This window comes from Gekko japonicus, unplaced genomic scaffold, assembly GCF_001447785.1.
Source record: "Gekko japonicus isolate JY-2015 unplaced genomic scaffold, Gekko_japonicus_V1.1 scaffold272, whole genome shotgun sequence".
Lineage (NCBI taxonomy): Eukaryota > Metazoa > Chordata > Lepidosauria > Squamata > Gekkonidae > Gekko > Gekko japonicus.
In genome coordinates this window covers 1,228,419-1,244,883 of record NW_015161413.1, presented here as the reverse complement: position 1 = coordinate 1,244,883, position 16,465 = coordinate 1,228,419, and the positions used below count along the sequence as shown (strand labels likewise).

The 16,465-nt window shown below is 41.5% G+C and overlaps 1 protein-coding gene across 1 annotated transcript in view; it reads right to left on the bottom strand.

Moving 5' to 3' along the window:
* The window catches only part of SUSD5 (sushi domain containing 5), a 34,729-nt gene that overhangs the window by 9,627 nt on the left and 8,637 nt on the right, over positions 1-16,465 (bottom strand). The window contains exons 2-4 of the mRNA XM_015427291.1: positions 15,676-15,853; positions 6,936-7,054; positions 2,228-2,416 (exon numbers count right to left, since the gene is read on the bottom strand). Of these exons, the coding sequence (XP_015282777.1) occupies positions 2,228-2,416; positions 6,936-7,054; positions 15,676-15,853 (486 nt within the window). The remainder of the gene's footprint in view (positions 1-2,227; positions 2,417-6,935; positions 7,055-15,675; positions 15,854-16,465) is intronic.

Sequence of the window (16,465 nt, the reverse complement as noted above, 5' to 3'; positions counted from 1 at the left end):
GCACTGCACTGGCTGCCTGTAGCATACCGGATTCGGTTCAAGGTGCTGGTTCTTACCTTTAAAGCCCTATATGGTCAGGGACCTACTTACCTAAGGGACTGCTTTTCCCCACATGTTCCTCAGAGGGCACTAAGATTGGGATCCCAAAATCGCCTGGTCCTCCCGGGCCCTAAAGAAGCCAGGCTAGCTGCAACGAGGGCCAGGGCCTTCTCTGTGGCGGCCCCTTACTGGTGGAATGAGCTCCCGGAGGACATCAGGGCCCTGTGGGACCTTTTACAGTTCCGCAGGGCCTGTAAAATGGAGCTCTTCCACCAGGCTTTCAATTAGGGTGCTGCCTCAATATCCTGGCCCTGGCCCCAACACCATCGTCAGCACCATCATCAGCACTAACAGCCTGGCAGGAGCCCAGACTATGGTGGTAGGCAACCGCTTTAAACACTGAGAGAATGACGCCATCTCTTATTAACATCTGTTGAATGTATATGATTTTATATACTGTGATTTTAAGTAACCTGTGTTTTACTATATGCCAATGTTTTAATATATATATTTATATATGTATACTGTGAGCCGCCCTGAGTCTGCATTGGTGGCGAGGTGCGGGATATAAATATACTAAATAAATAAATAATATCAATATCATTCTGTTGCTTCTGCAATATCAGCTTAGGCATGGCCTAAATTTCAACAACAATCTTTACAGCTGCATAGGACTCTATTTGACTGTCTTCACAAGAATGAAGCTTGTAGTGATGCCTTAGAGTGGCGGGCCTTTGTCCTTCCTGTTGCTGTCCAGTCCTTAAAGAAGGCAGAGCACCAAAGTCAGCACAGCCTTCAAATGTTTAAAGATCCTCCTGGATATGATTTCTGCGTGCTCAGGACTGCAACACACAGGCCATTGACGAACAGGGAGGCACTGTAGCTCTCTGGTAGAGCACATGCTTTACAAGGTCCCTGGTTCAATCCCTGGTTTATCCTGTCAGAAGGAATGTAGTCGGGCTGGGAGAGATCCACACCGGAGACACCAAAGAGTCGTACCCTTCTGAGTAGGCAGCACTGGGATAAATGGTCTGACTCTGTATAAGGTGACTGTTTATGCCTTATCAATGGTCTTCGTTCACATTTATATTGTTAGCAAGTAGCTGGAACAATTTTTTTGTTCTGTTTCTGTTCACTTTCCAATTAAACTTTTAATAACATTTTATTTATTTATTTATTCAGTCATTCAATTTATATCCCGCCCTCCCTGCCATGGCAGGATCAGAGTGGCTTACACAAAATTCCGTATGTGAATACAATTAAAACCAATAATAAAAAAGTAAAACAACATAACCAGTTCATTAATAATCCTCCTAAAGTGCTGGAACGTGATCTAATAAAGTACGAGAACAAAAGGTTTCAAGTTAGCAGTACAACTTAAGGTAACAATACAGTCATGATGGTATTATCACACCAGCTCAGTTTGTTCAGCTTGTTTATGTGGCGGGTACAGGCTGTAGGTGGTAAAACCAGGGCACAGGGCCAGTCCCTGATGTTTAGTGCGGTTCCTCAACCAAAGGTCTGGTGGAAGAGCTCCATCTTGCAGGCCTTGTGGAACTGTAAAAGGTCCCGCAGGGCCCTGATGTCTTCCGGGAGCTCATTTCACCAGTACGGCGCCACCACTGAGAAGGCCCTGGCCCTAGTTACAGCCAGCCTGGCATCCTCAGGGCCCAGGAGGCCAATTATTCTATTTTTAATCCCTCCCTTCCTCCAAGAAACTCAGGGCGTTATACAAATATACCTTCACAAAATCCTACAAATTAGTTTAGGTAGGGAGAGAGAGAGAGAGAGAGAGAGAGAGAGAGAGAGAGAGAGAGAGAGACTGGCTAAGTCACTCAGTAATCTTCATGGCAGAGTGGGGTTCAGACATTGGTTAATATTAGTTAATATGGATACAGGTCAGATACTATTTTAGGGGGAAAAGTTTGGTCCATTTTTTTTGGGGGGGGGGGGGTTCAGCCTTGACTCTTTTGTTTCCACATCATTAGCATGATTATAGGCCACAGGGTTATGTGTACATATTGAGGGCTGTCAGGGTTTTTAAAATAAGAACTAAACAGACAAGAAGTGTTATTAAATATACAGGAAAGGAAAAGAGTTTTATGTACAGTAAATATGTAAAGAGACATTCTGGATCACGAAAGGACAATCCAAGGCACTAAGATATACGCTTAATAAATAGTCTTACCTTTGACACAGGCCTGGACTTGACCAAACCATTCTCCACAGGTGTGACAAAGCAGAGTGAAAGCAGTGTCTTTGTTGCTCATGACATATCCTTGGGCACAGGCATAGTGCAGTTCATCTCCCATTTCAAACCCAGTGTGACCATGGAGAACTGTGTGAGGGAATGATGGAGGATCCCCACATGGTCGGCCTGAAGGGTGGGAAAGTCAGGAAATAAGCAATCTGGTGCTACAGAAGCCTAGTTAAGCTGTAGGGCTGTGATATGGCATCTGAGACAATGTGATAATAGAAAATGAACCTGTGAAAGTGATTTATTATATATTATTTATTTATTAAAAGTTTCAACCTACCTTTCCCACAAAATGCTCACAAGCCAGGATACCAACAGGCATAAAAGATAAAGGTCAAATGTTGCTAAAAATGTGTCACAACAAGCACAATGTTATACAAAGAATCTGCAGCAGAGTCCTCAGTAAAAACCGGAGACGACAGCAGTCCACAATCCCAACAGTAAGTCCCCCAACGGGAACATCTTGCAAATGTCCCTAAGTGTCAGCTTTGATGGCACTTTCCTGATCATTCCTGGGAGCCTGTTCCAAAGGACTGAGACAGCAACCAAAAAAGAAGAAGAAGTTCTGACCAGGCAGAGACTGAGCAAATTTCTCTAACAGATGGAATTAAGAACAAAAAATGGTTGAGAACAGCAGAACTGGTGCACAGACAAAGAGAGGTGGTCCCTTAAGATATGTTGGTTTCAGTCCATGAAGGGCTTTAAAGGCAATAATTGGCAGTTTAAATTTAATCCAGAAACTAATATGCAACCAGTGCACTGGTTTCAACACAAGAAAAGCAACATGTCCCAGTGAACAGACAGGTGGCCTTTTTTTTTTTTTTAACTACATGAAGTTTCTGAGTTGTCTTTGAAAGCTGCCTCATTTAGAGTAGCCCATCCTCAAGATTACATTGGCATGGATCAGCCCATGGTTGAGACTGGAAGAGGTGACTGTTTAAGAGCAAGAAGTAACTGATAAAAAGCTTCAACCTGCACCTCAAATTGTAAGACTGGGTCCAAAAGCATACCTGGGGTCTTTACTTGATCTAGAAACAAGAAACATCCTCCATCCTAAACAGGAGGATCAGTCCTTTCAAGACCAACAAGGAGCCTTCCCAGCCAGCATCATCTCCACCATTCAACTCCATAATTTCCACTATTACTCAGCCATAAAACCCAAACTGTCCTCTGAAGCTGTAGCTGACCTCTGGTAGGAAATGAATATGGGTGGTCTTCATTCAAAGTTCTGACTCCTTTGAGGATGTCCTTTGGTGTGCTCAGTATGCCAGTTCATACATTGCATATGTGCAGCTTTTTGTTAATGCAGGAGTCACTTGCATGTGTGGATACGAAGGAATAATGTTAACATGAGAAGAAGGAATTCATACATTTTCAAGTCCCGCATTCAGAGCTGCAATTGTGATCCTTGCTGGTTTGGCTCTATGCACACATTTCCTAACAGATCACCAAGTGCGATCAGATATGAGAGTAGCAATCACCTGGGGGGGAGATTTGAGTCCCCCTCCACTTTTCCTCAAAAGAGACATACTAACATCTAGTTTAGCTTGGCTCAAAGATGACAGCACTGACCAGCTGTTCAATAGGTGTCCATGGAGCCTGCTGCTACACATGAGGACCTGATTATTCCGGCTAGCATGTGAACCTGCCTTTTCTTTGCTCCTGCATGAGAAACCAGACAGATTTTGGAATTCAGAGCAATTTTTTTTTAAAAAACTGAGTTCTGTTTGCAAACTTTACTCCTTGCTTGCATAGTCTACTTGTATGCACAGTGTAACATGCAGAAGAAGGAAACTCACAAAATACTGCACATCAGAAGCTACTTGTATGCACAGTGTAACATGCAGAAAAAGGAAACTCACAAAATCACATCAGAAACTGCACAATTCAGACAAGTTGATCACTTGCATCAGCAAGTTAAGTATGAGAGAGAGAAAGAGAGATGTAACTGCTGTGGCATTCTATGAAATTGTCTGGTAGTCTAAAATGGGACTCATATTTCTACCTTATAATGTATATACTAAAATGGCTTGTGGGCACTGTGGACTACCCTGAAACATCTGCCTGATAGGCTCTGTGAAAGTCAGCCAAGAGAACCTTCAGAGGGAGCTCAGAGTTTTATGGTGGGCAATCCTATCATTAAGAGTTTGGACAGATCTACACAATTTTAATTTTTGCCCAATTGATGAGAGAGAGGAGTTTTTGCAAAGTTGGGGGAGTAGTAGATGCTAAGGGAGATAAAAACCTGAAGAACACGAAACACAATTTTAACCCAAACAGTTAACAAAGAGCAGCTGGTAAACCACTGACATCAGAATGTCTGTATCACTCAGAAATGTATGGCTGGTTGGAATGGCTTCATTCATTAGTTTAGATGACATCACCAGGTACTTGGAAATTCACTGTCAGCTTAATTAAAGGCTGGGAGAGGAGCAGGAAGACAGACACAATGTTGAAGAAATTAAAAGTCTTAAAACAAGTGGAAAAGTCTTACAACCACACAGCCCAAAGGTTATTCAGGACAAATTTCACTTCTGCCTGCTGTTGGGATTGATGTTTAAATTGATGGGCCTCAATCTCCCTGCCTCCCTGCCTCCCTTTCTTTTTCTTTCTTTCTGGTTTTTTATGAGGAATTTGTGCCAGAGGTTTTGCCTGGCAAAATGTGATTTTTATTCATTGCTAAACTATTAAAAATGCTGGGTCGTTTGCATTTTCTGCAACAGTAATAAATTATAACCTATATGCAGACTTGCTTGTCTGCACAATCTAGAATTACTCAAATGGAGAATAACCAGGAAAGCTCAGACTATCAATAGAGGGGAACATATTTGTAGCAAAAAACAAAACAAAATAAAAATCTAAGGGAAAGTGCTAGGCCACTTTGTCCTCAGCACCTGCCTATTTTTGGCTGTCACCTTTAATTTCAACAGATATAAAAATTGGAAAATTTTGGATCACAGTGCAAATTGTTAATCAAAAACTTAAAGGTCCTCTCAGCAACTCAGATCTGCACCACTGAAATGTGATACTGCCAGGGATGAGTTGATAGCAGCTGAGGACAACTCCTAAAGAAAGTTAAAATACAGAATTCACTGATCCTTTATCTTTAAAATACCATGCAGTTTGGTTTTTACATATATTTGCCCATAATATTCCTCAAAAACTGCATTTCCTTCAGCAATCCCAGTAGTATGCTGGTATTCCACTGAAGGTAAAACAAACCATGCCTGCTTCTCTCAGAAGCAGTGCTAGGCAAAGTTTTATCCTAATATTATCTAAGAAAACTATGGCAACTGTCCAATATAATCGCAGTCTTGTAAACAGTCACTAATTTGGTCATCTGTGACAACTAATGGCTGATATACACATTATGGAGGACACAGGCTTGGGTCTAGGGTTCTCATCCCATGTAACAGTGAAATGTGAATTATGGGCTTTGTTCAGTCCCACATGTATGGTGCCTAACGTAGACTGGGACTGATGCACACATGGAGATGGCGGAACTCAAATATTTTCAAATTCTGCATTCGGAGCTACACTGGCTGTGATACTTGCTGGTCTCATTCTCTGCACACATCTATTAAAGTGTCATCAACATCACTGTCAGAGCCGAGATGGATGTCGCCGGAGCCGTGCTGACGCGGGCAGCGCACCAGATGGGCCCGCCGAACAAAGCCACCAAAGAGAAATGGAAGACCTATCCCTGGTCACCAGAACGGAAGCGCCGACCCCGAAGATCACCGGAAGGAAAAAAGAAGCCGAGCCGGAGAACAGCAAGCCCCATCACCTGGGTGCCAGTAGGCAGCCTTGCTCCTGTATAATGTGGCCGTAGATAGGGAAAAAGTAGATTTAGAAATGTGTATGTAAACCGCCCAGAGACCCTTCAGGGTCAGGGCGGTATATAAGCCGAATGTATAAATAAATATAAATAAAATATCACAGGGGAATCCGTGGTTCCATCCTCATGGTTGTTTTGCTCCAACCTGGCTCTCAAAGTGGAATGCTTTTCAGGGTTTCCCCAGCTTGGCTTCTAGCTTTCCCAAACTTGCTTTGCTGAAATATCATAGTCAAAACAAATCAGCATGCCGTGTAGATGGGAAGGTGCGCATTTTCGAACCTTGAACTCACATTGGCATCGTTTTGTTGCCATCATTCCCTTGTGGCTGCCATATTCCGTGACATGCCAACAAAGTGGTTTTTTGGGGGGGGCTGGCTTTTTAGAATACTCAGTTGTTTCTACATTGCTATAGCAGTACAGCAGCTACCAGTTTAAACAAGCAAACGAAAAAACAGCACAGCAAAAATGCACAGGGGGGAAATCGTGGCCACAAGGGAAAAGGATGGAGGAAACATCTATGTGGATGCTGCAGTGCCACCAAGAATGCCTCTGCATTGATACCGACAGTCAATCCACGGTGAACAATTGTCACTACTGTCAGGATATAGCCCATCTAATTCCCATCTAATTCCAACCAGGTAGTAAATTATTCTACCCTACTGCTAGAGGACCTTTTGAAAGAAAAACACAAAAATTCCCATCTAATTCCAACCAGGTAGTAAAGGACCTTTTGAAAGAAAAACACAAAGTCTTTGATCCTGCATGCCACAGTGATTATTTCAGGATCACGTCAATGCTGACCTTTGTCCTTCACACAAAGAGCATCATATCTGCCACTCGGAGAAGGATCCGTTTCAATTTGGACATCAGTCACTTTCACACTCTGAGGCTTGCTGCCTGTCCTGTTGCACACAGTTGTCCTAAAGGAAGAAGACAAAAGAAATGCTCAGAAGCTGTGCAAGAAATTTACCCAAAGAATGTAAAAAAGAAAAAAGGTCCCCCTGATAAACCTTTCATATCAGCACAGCAGAATGAACTTTTAAAACAGGCAAATGCTTGTTTAATTTGAACCGTATTTTTTGTTTTGTGGGATCAATGCGGCTACAAATACTTGGACATCAATCAGCCCATCATTCAATATGCCATAATCTTGTGAGTGACTTGTGCAGGTAATTCACAAGAATTATAGTATGTAGTGACTGAAAGCACACACACACAAAAAAAACAGACAAAAGAATCACAATGCACTGGATCCAGTTCCCCTTCTTTCTGTGAATGAAAACATTTCCATTCATGCAGGACAGTGCCAGTGATTTTTGTGGATTCCCCCCCACCGATGCAGTCCAAGCATGGCATCTCTCACCAGGGGCCCTATAACCCACATGAGCAGCTTTTCAAAGGGTGTACTGTACAGGGGGCTTGCAAGCAGTTGGAAAAGATCCATTCCAGGAGTGTGGCTCTTAGAGTAACCCAGTGAGTTATAATCAGGGGTGTTAAAAGTATTCAACTGATAATTCACTTGTCTTTTCACAGTCTAAATGGCTAACTATATCATAACTATATGATCAAAACCTCAAATAGGTGTCTTTTTAAATAATCTTCAGTATGCTATGCTTTAATAACTAAAAGCTACAATTTCTTGCTAAAATTAAAGTACAGTTTTAATGTATTCCTTTTCATCTTGTATTACTATAACACATCAAAACAAAAATGGCCTTAAAATAAAAAGCCTGCTCTTTGGTATAATACAATTTAGCTAATATAGTTCACTGACTATGAATAGGTAGATACATTACAAAGAATTGGGGGAAGCATAAGCAAAGGTAATGTTTGACATGATGTGAGGCCTGAAGATCCACAAATTCCAAGGGATCTATCTTAGGGTAGATGAATTATGGAGTCCTATTACCCACATCAATTAAATAAGAGTAAGTCACTTGTGTTTCTTCTCCCTCCTCTTACTTCTGTATGTCTGAATCATCCCAATATCCCTAGTAAATCTCTCCCTTTTACAACTGATCTCCAGCTGACAGAGTCTGTTCCCCTGGAGAAAATGGCTGCTTTGAAGGGTGGACTTTATGGCATTGTACCATTAACTCAGTGGTTAAGACACTGAACTGCGGACCGGAAGGTCTGCAGTTCAGCAGTTCAAGACCCGAGTGCCGCATGATGGAATGAGCTCCCGTCTCTGGTTCCAGCTCCTGCCAACCGAGGAGTTCGAAAGCAAGAAATTGCAAGTAGATAAATAGGGACCACTTTGGTGGGAAGGTAACAGCATTCCATGCGCCTCAGCATTTAGTCATGCCAGCCACATGACCACGGAAATGTCTTCAGACAACGCTGGCTCTTCGGAGATGAGCACTGCAACCCTAGAGTCAGATTCGACTGGCTTTCGAGCAAGGGAAACCTTTACCTTACCATGCTGAGGCTCCTCCCCAAACCCCGCCCTCTCCCGGATCCACCCCCAAAGTCTCCAGGTATTTTCCAACCCAGATCTGGCAACCCTACAAAGAATACAACTGAATTAAAGCTAATAACTGATCCACAAAATCCAATATTGTTTTCCTCCCGTGGCCACCATACTGAGAACAGAAGAGCACAGGAAAATAATGAAGGCAATTATGACCGTATTATGACCCCATTAGGGGCCCTGCCTAGTCTTTTATAAGGAGAAATAATGTTTCTTTCCCCCCCTATTGATTGTAAATTTTGCTCAGAATTCCTGATGCGGTGACATTGATAAGTAAGGTGAATTCTGAGACCACTGATCTTCCAGAAAGGTTACCCTTGAAAATAGCCCCTGCTGGGAATGTTTTGAGTTTGGACAAATTGTACATTGGACAAATTGTACGTTGGACAAATTGGACAAATTTCCCCTGTTCATCTGCCACCTGCACAATGGGTTTTTTAAATAGTCATTTATTTGTTTGTTTATTGCTTTGCAGAGGCAGCCTTGTTTCTGAGATGCCCATGCTGCAGAAGTTTGTTGTGCTCAAAAGAAAATCTGTGGAAACTATTTAAAGATATTGAGTCCTTTTGGTAGACATCAAAAACTGTGTCATACTGTAATTTGTACAGGAAGAAAAGTAGTGTTGTGCTTACTAGGCTTCCTGTCTTAATTTCTACTTGCTGATCTTCACAGCAACATTGCTGTTATAACACATTTACATGTTATCAATTGCAGGGCTAAAATTCAACGTCAGGTGATATTTTGCATCATAAAAACAATTATACATATTACAGATCCTGCAGGAACAATACAGAGGGCTTCACTGAGGTGCCTATTCTATATATAATCTGCTTGTCAAGGCTTGCCAGTCATAATTCTGAATCAATGTGTTATCAGGATCAGATCTTTACACACAATGATCGTAACCAAGCACAGGCTTAAGCATGTTGTATCGAGCATTGAGATCTAAGGGAGAAACAAGTTGCTTGTGTGAACCAGCCCTACAAGGAATATACCAATGATAGATTACATTAGAAATTATTTTATACTTGGCTATAATCCAGACGAAAATGAAATATATGTTATTCATGAACAGAAGCCTTGCTATTTCAGAATCCATAGGTGCCATTTTAACCATACAAGACTGCATTTTCAATAAATTTTGGGGGAAATGAAGGATATTAATTCTGGTTTAGTCAACACCCACTTGGACATTTCTGCACTGTTTATTCAGCATTACTGTTGAAATATCTTCATATCACACCTAACACAGGCTTTTCTTTCTTTCTTTCTTAGTCGTGAGTTGATAGAAATCCCAAAGCCCATTTGGATGCCCAAGCCATGGAAACAATTCAGGAAATAATTAATCAAGCTAGGAAAAGTCCCTTCTTTATAGTACCGCTAAATGATTCAGTATCATCATCTTCATATTTCTGTTGGTTTTGAAGGAGTTGAAGGAAAATTAAAAAGTAACCTCTTTTTCTTGTAAAAAAGGGGGGATTTAGCCAATAAAAGTAGAAGTACAAATAAAGTAAACAAATATGGTGCAATAAGTCTTAGATTTATGGATCATTCTGCCCTATATGCTTGGATTCTGATGACTATGGGATCAGACCATGCTATGTGACAATTTAGGAAATGGTAATATGTCTTTAATGTGTCTTGGCTGCTATAGCCGATGCAGTACTAGAATGCATCATTTATCAAGGAATCGGTATATTGTGGACCTGGCCTAGTATCCTATGACCATAGTTCTAGAACAAGGCTTAGAGAGGGCTGCATAAGATGTTTTAGTTGCTCTTTGTATTATTAAGCTATTGTTCATTTTGATCATCCTCATCTGTGAACCAGAAATATTACAGTGTTAGGAGATGGCTCTGGCCAAGAACCCAATGAGGTTGTGAGCTTCCAGTTAGGTGTGGGGGCGGCTGCTTACATGAAAAGAAAGTGGAATGTTTCCATTCTGGCTGGAGACAGAAAGAAGGGTGATGCAAGCTGAAAATGTAGTAGCACCAATCTTAAAACCAGCAAATACTGTGGCGTTCAGTGTACATTTTCCAGCCAATGAACCAAGAACAGCTTTGTTCTGAGACCTGCATAAACTCTGAGAAATAAGCAAATTTGCATAACTACATTTCTAGTCAGGCACTAAAGCACCCACCCTTACCCACTGGAAATATTATTCAGCCTCACCTCTGGAGTCTGACATTTAAGCCTACATCACACACGTGTTTAAAAGCATATCTTTTTTTTTTTGAGCCCCCGGAGGGGATTTTTTATTATTTTTTTATCACTAAACTACAACAGAAAAAAAGGGAAGGGAAACTACATATATGGGATAAAGTAAAGAACCCACTACTAACTAAAACCCCAAGAGAGGAGATCCTCCAACTAGCTTAGGTACATCAAGTCTTCCCATCATTGATCCCTTTATAAACTGAGTCAAACATTTATAGCATTTTTTCTTTAAAGCTTAGATTTAACTGTCTAGCAACAGTACCCCCAATCATCCCATGACAAAAGTCTCAAAGGCAAAATTCAGAGTCCTTCAGCCTTTACTTCTCCTTTCCCCTTCTCTTCCGCAGCTTGTAAGGACTTTTTGGGGCTGCCGCCCCTTGCTCAGACAGAGAGTCCTCTCCGGAAGAACCAGTGTCTAGCTCGCCGCTGGACTTGCTGTCCTCTTCTTTTTTCCCATCCTCTGGCCTTCCCAGCTGAACCCTTAGGAATTCTTGAGCTTTCAGAACAGAGTCAATCTTTTCTTTTTTGTCTTTAATCTTGAAAGTGACACCTTCTGGAAATAGCCATTTATATCCAATTGAGTTTGTCTGAAGAAAAAGCACGAGTTCTTTATACTTCTTTCTCCGTTGTCTTACTTCAGATGGAATATCCTTTAGTATTTTCCCCTGCTTTTCCCCTGCTTTCAGGGGTGTTCCAGCAACCGCTTTCAGGATTGCATCCCTGACATGCCTTCGAGAATCTTACTACTATTTCCCCAGGCAGATTATTTTTCTTTATTTCAGGATTGCATCCCTGACATGCCTCTTCGAGAATCTAACCACAATTTCCCCAGGCAGTTTATTTTTCTTAATGTATCCTGAATATGATCTATAGACCACGTCCATATCATTAAGCAACACTTCTGCCTTCATTTCTGTCACTGGGGCTAGCAGTTCACTCATCACTTCTTTAAGATTCTCCTCTCTGTTCTCTGGCACGCCCTGGAAACAAAGGATCATATTGGCCTTTTCCATTTGGACTTGCAACAGTTGATCTTCCATGAAGATTTGTTTCCTTTCCACCTTTTGCACTTTCTTCTTCACTTTCTGTGTAGTTGCAGCCACTTCTTTTACCTTCTCAGCATCTTGATTTATTATTTGTATCATGTCACTTATTTAAAAGCATATCTTCATAAGCATAAGCTTTATAAACACGCTGCTCTTTTAAAAAATGAAAGGTGAAGATCTCAGGAGCCTAAATTCTTTACCTAGGGTTTTCTCATGGATGTTACCGGTGCTCTGGAAGAACCGCAACATACTTATCTCTTAACAACTCTCTCTTAGGCCAGGTATCTTTCCACATTTGAGCTGAAGAAGTCACCATTTGAAGGCCAATTGCCTTTGAAGCCCAGACTCTGCCTTTCATCTGGGCCATTTTACTTTCATGAATGTATCCCAGACAACGGGATACTGTCTTGATTCATAAGTATATTATACTATCTGAGTGTATGTTAATGAAGTAGACTTTTTAAAGCCTTTTATAAGGTGAGTTATACTGAGGGCACCATCCTTCCTTACACCTACACTTGCCGGTGTGTTGTCCTAGTTATTGAATATGGCTTATGTATATTTTAAGCATCGTAGGATTTTTACCAGGTGGGTGACATTTTAAACATACTGCAAAAACAAATGCATCTGAAAGAACTCTTTAGAAATGTGTACATGGAACAAAATTACTTTGCATATTGGGCTGATGTGTGGTAGCCAGGTGTTTTGTCTTTCAGTGGAAGGGAAACATGTCAGCCAAGTGAAAATTCTCAGGGTACTGTTGGAATGATTTCCTCCCTTTCAGAATCACTGTATTTTCTTTTGAAGTATGATTAGACATTGAACACCTTCCTCTCCCTTCATTTTTAACATCTAACAGCCGAATTCATAAAGCAAATAGGGCTTGCTTGGCCTGTTGAACATTCAGCCAAATTACTAGAATTGTGGAAGAGAGGTCTGAGTTTGTATTTATATAGTGCAGCTGTTCTGACTTTAGCTGTAGGGACTAGAAGCGGTCTTCCGATGCCTCGGGATCAAGGCTAACTGGGAACAGGGTCTCATCATCCAAAGAATTCTGAGGTTAGGGTGCAGCTAAGTCCAGGATCACAATTAGCACAGGAGTGTACTGCCCACATTAATTGGTTGAATTAACAAGACCCTCTGCTTAGCCCAGGGCTTATATAGGGAGAAGCCCCAACTTCTCCTGAGCTTCTATCAGGCCAGAGCTTCATCGCTACTCAATCCTGAAAAGCACTATATGCACGTAGGCAACGATCTGTCTGAGTACCTGGAACAGAAGCTGCTAGCCTGGTGCTTTGTCACTGTTTCGACTGCCTCCTTGTGGGCTTGCCATCTCTATTATTCTCATAGAGTGGGGGTAGAACGTGGGGGTCTGGTGGTCCAGAATCTGGGGCTACAAGGTAGGGGGGTGGCTACCCTGGAATCTGGCATGTTAGCAAGCTGAGCCTTCGAAGCAGGTCTGACAGATGCCTCCGAATCCAGGGGGACTGGAGGAGGTTCAGTGTTGTTGGATGTCTTCTGGGTTTCCTGATCATGCCCTAGTATGGTCCCCTGCTGATGAGTGTGGTGTATTATGCTAATGAGTTCCTGCTGGGCTTTTTCCACAAAAAAAGTCCTGGACCTAGTCATCCTCAGATGAGGATTCTCGTCCTGGGTCTGGGTCTGTCTGACCCAAGGGGAGTCCTGATAATAGCTTTGTATTTATATAGTGCTTTTCCCAAGTGATCCAACTGTTTTGCCCATAGGCTGTTTTCACACAACCTTTTTGCACTATTCAGTTGTTCTTTTTCCTCATTTAACTGCAGGTGAAATTGGAACAGGGGTTCTACATAGCACATAAGAGATTATATACAACCCATAAAAATAAATCCCATGGACAGTATCCTACTATAAGTTTACTTGGAAGTAATCCCCACAGCAAAGGTCGCACTTATTCCTGCAATTTTTCTTTTGTTCCTTTTTTTCCAGGCTAATAATTGTTTTCTAAGGACTTGCTGGTTCTCTCCTGGCATTCATGAATAAATTCTTGGGGAGGGTTTGGAATAAGCAAGTTATAGTTACTATTCTTTTTATATTTTTTATTATCATTATAACACAATTACATAAAAACCTTTTAACTTTTTTAAAACTAAAAGAATTCAATGACTTGGTTTGCTATAAAGTCTATTTTAAAAATCTTAAGCCTCCAGCAATGGCTGACAATGAAGCATTTATTCAGGAGTGCTGTTTGAAATAATGGATCAGAGTGAAAGTTGAAAGAAATTGTATTTTTTAAAGAGACATTACCCCCAGGAAGCTTTGGTAGCATTTTGACTGTCTTTGAGTGCAAATTGTGTTTTATGCAGAAAAGAATGGCCTTAAATGAGGTCTCAAAAACAGAAAAGCAGTGCAGAAAACACCAGAATGCAGCAGGTTAACTACAGCATCATCTTTATGGTCAATTAAATTTTAGTGAACTATGTATTAAATGATTCATGTGGAACCAGCTGTGGTATCTGAGGAATCATTACAACTAGCTCACAAGACTTCCTAACATTATTACCCCAGTTTCCTGTAGGGAATGGATATGGAGAGGCAGGGGTTTCCTAAAGCTATCCAAAGTTGACAGGAGGGAAAACTATGCATGATTAACACTAGCTCTGTTCACATGTTACAGTGAACATACAGTGCATACAACCTGAATCCACAAGGATAATCTCTTTGTGAGAAAGAGCCAACACATATTCACTTTACAAATGAAACCAGGGATCAACAACTAGATAAATGTGGATTTAAATGTATCACACATTCAGCTGTCCATGCACTGAATGTAACGTGAGAATTACTCAACTCACGGATTTTTTAAAAATCAAGTGTACACTGTACACAAGTTATACATGGTACTGTACAAAAAATACACATTCATTCACTGTAACTAGTGAATAGGGCTACAGCATGTAGTGTGACCTTACTAATGAGGTGCCACTAATAGAACGTAGTGGCTGCAGACACTGAGTTTCAACTGATGGTATACTTCCCATGCCTTTCTGTTCTGTGTCCAAGCCCCAAACCTAAACTGTTGTGCTTTAAAACACATGCTATGTAAAACGAAAGTTAAAAGTAATATATGACTTGACACAGATATGCCTTTGCATCTAGATGAAAATCAGAACTAAAAGGCTGGTTTTGCTCAAATGAAGTGTATTGTAAAACAGTCTCTCGCAACCTCAGTTCATGCACTGGCTCCAGCTTTTGGAGGGCCTTTGGCCAACTTTGCCAAAGAAGGCCTGTCTATCTGGGTAGGGTTGCCAGGTCTGGGTTGGAAAATACCTGGAGACTTTGGGGGTGGATCCAGGAGAGGGTGGGGTTTGGGGAGGGGAGGGGAGGGGAGCGTCCTCAGCAGGGTACAATGCCATAGAGTCCACCCTTCAGAGCAGCCATTTTCTCCAGGGGAGCTGGAAATCAGTTGTAAAAGTGGGAGATCCCCAGGCCCCACCTGGAGGCTGGCAACCCTATGTCTAGGGCTGGTGTGGCTGGTGGGGGGCAAAATGGAACAGGGCTTGCAAACTAAGAGAGCACCCTGGAGGTCTCTGCACTGTGATAGGATATTCTGTTCTGGAAAGCAACTCAGATGGGTGGAGACAATGCACGCTGCTTGTGACCAAGCTAGGCTCTGCATCGAGTGATAATCAATATAGCAGCTCCTTAACTGATCTGAGTCCGGCACTGAGTATTTTGTTTCAGATACAAAATGATATATAAGCATAATGCCTCATTTATAAAATTACATAGTGCCCAGATGATTTTTCATTCTTTCTTTTCTCCTTACCCAATGGTGCCATCCGCCAGCCAGCCTCTGGTGCACACAGCAAAGGAACAATACCAGATGGCTCTCCTCAGTTCTTCTGCACTGGCTAAATGAGCTCCTACAGCAGCACATGATTGCTGTGCCATTGCTAAATCCAGACTTTGAGAACCGGTCTTGGGTCCAAGGGCAAACAGTTTACCTGCAAGGCAAGGTACGCACAATTATAAGATGTGCAACAATTTTATAAGCCTTCGATTCAGAGAACTAATGGTGTCTTCTGATAGGCTTAGATGATATCTTTAGGTGTGTTAGATTAAAATCTTATGATCATTTACTAAGAAGCAATTCCCACTTAATTTAAAGACACTTATTTTCCATATGTAGGCTTGGTAATCATACGTAATAACCTAATACCTAATAAACATAGTGATCTAATTTTAATCATGCGTAGGCTTGGTGATAGGTCTGTTGGAGTCTCTGGCATCTTCAAGACTAGATTTTATTGTACTGTGATCTCTGTTTGCATGTAAATAAAAAAAATCCCATGTTCATATTTACAGGTGTGCACCCAACAAGGTATTATAAGTAAACTTTCATTCTGCAGTTCAGAGTAACTCAGATAGTACGAGAGCCTATTGTCTAATTCCAAAGTGATCGCCTTACCTATGTGATTCTGCCTTCTGCACACATAGCATGGTCACCAAGAAAACAAGTGAAATATTTCTTGAAACTCGAATTACTCCAGTCATACATGGACTTTGTAAAATAGGACTTTCCTGCATCCTCCTCAAACTGCAATCCTCTGAGCACC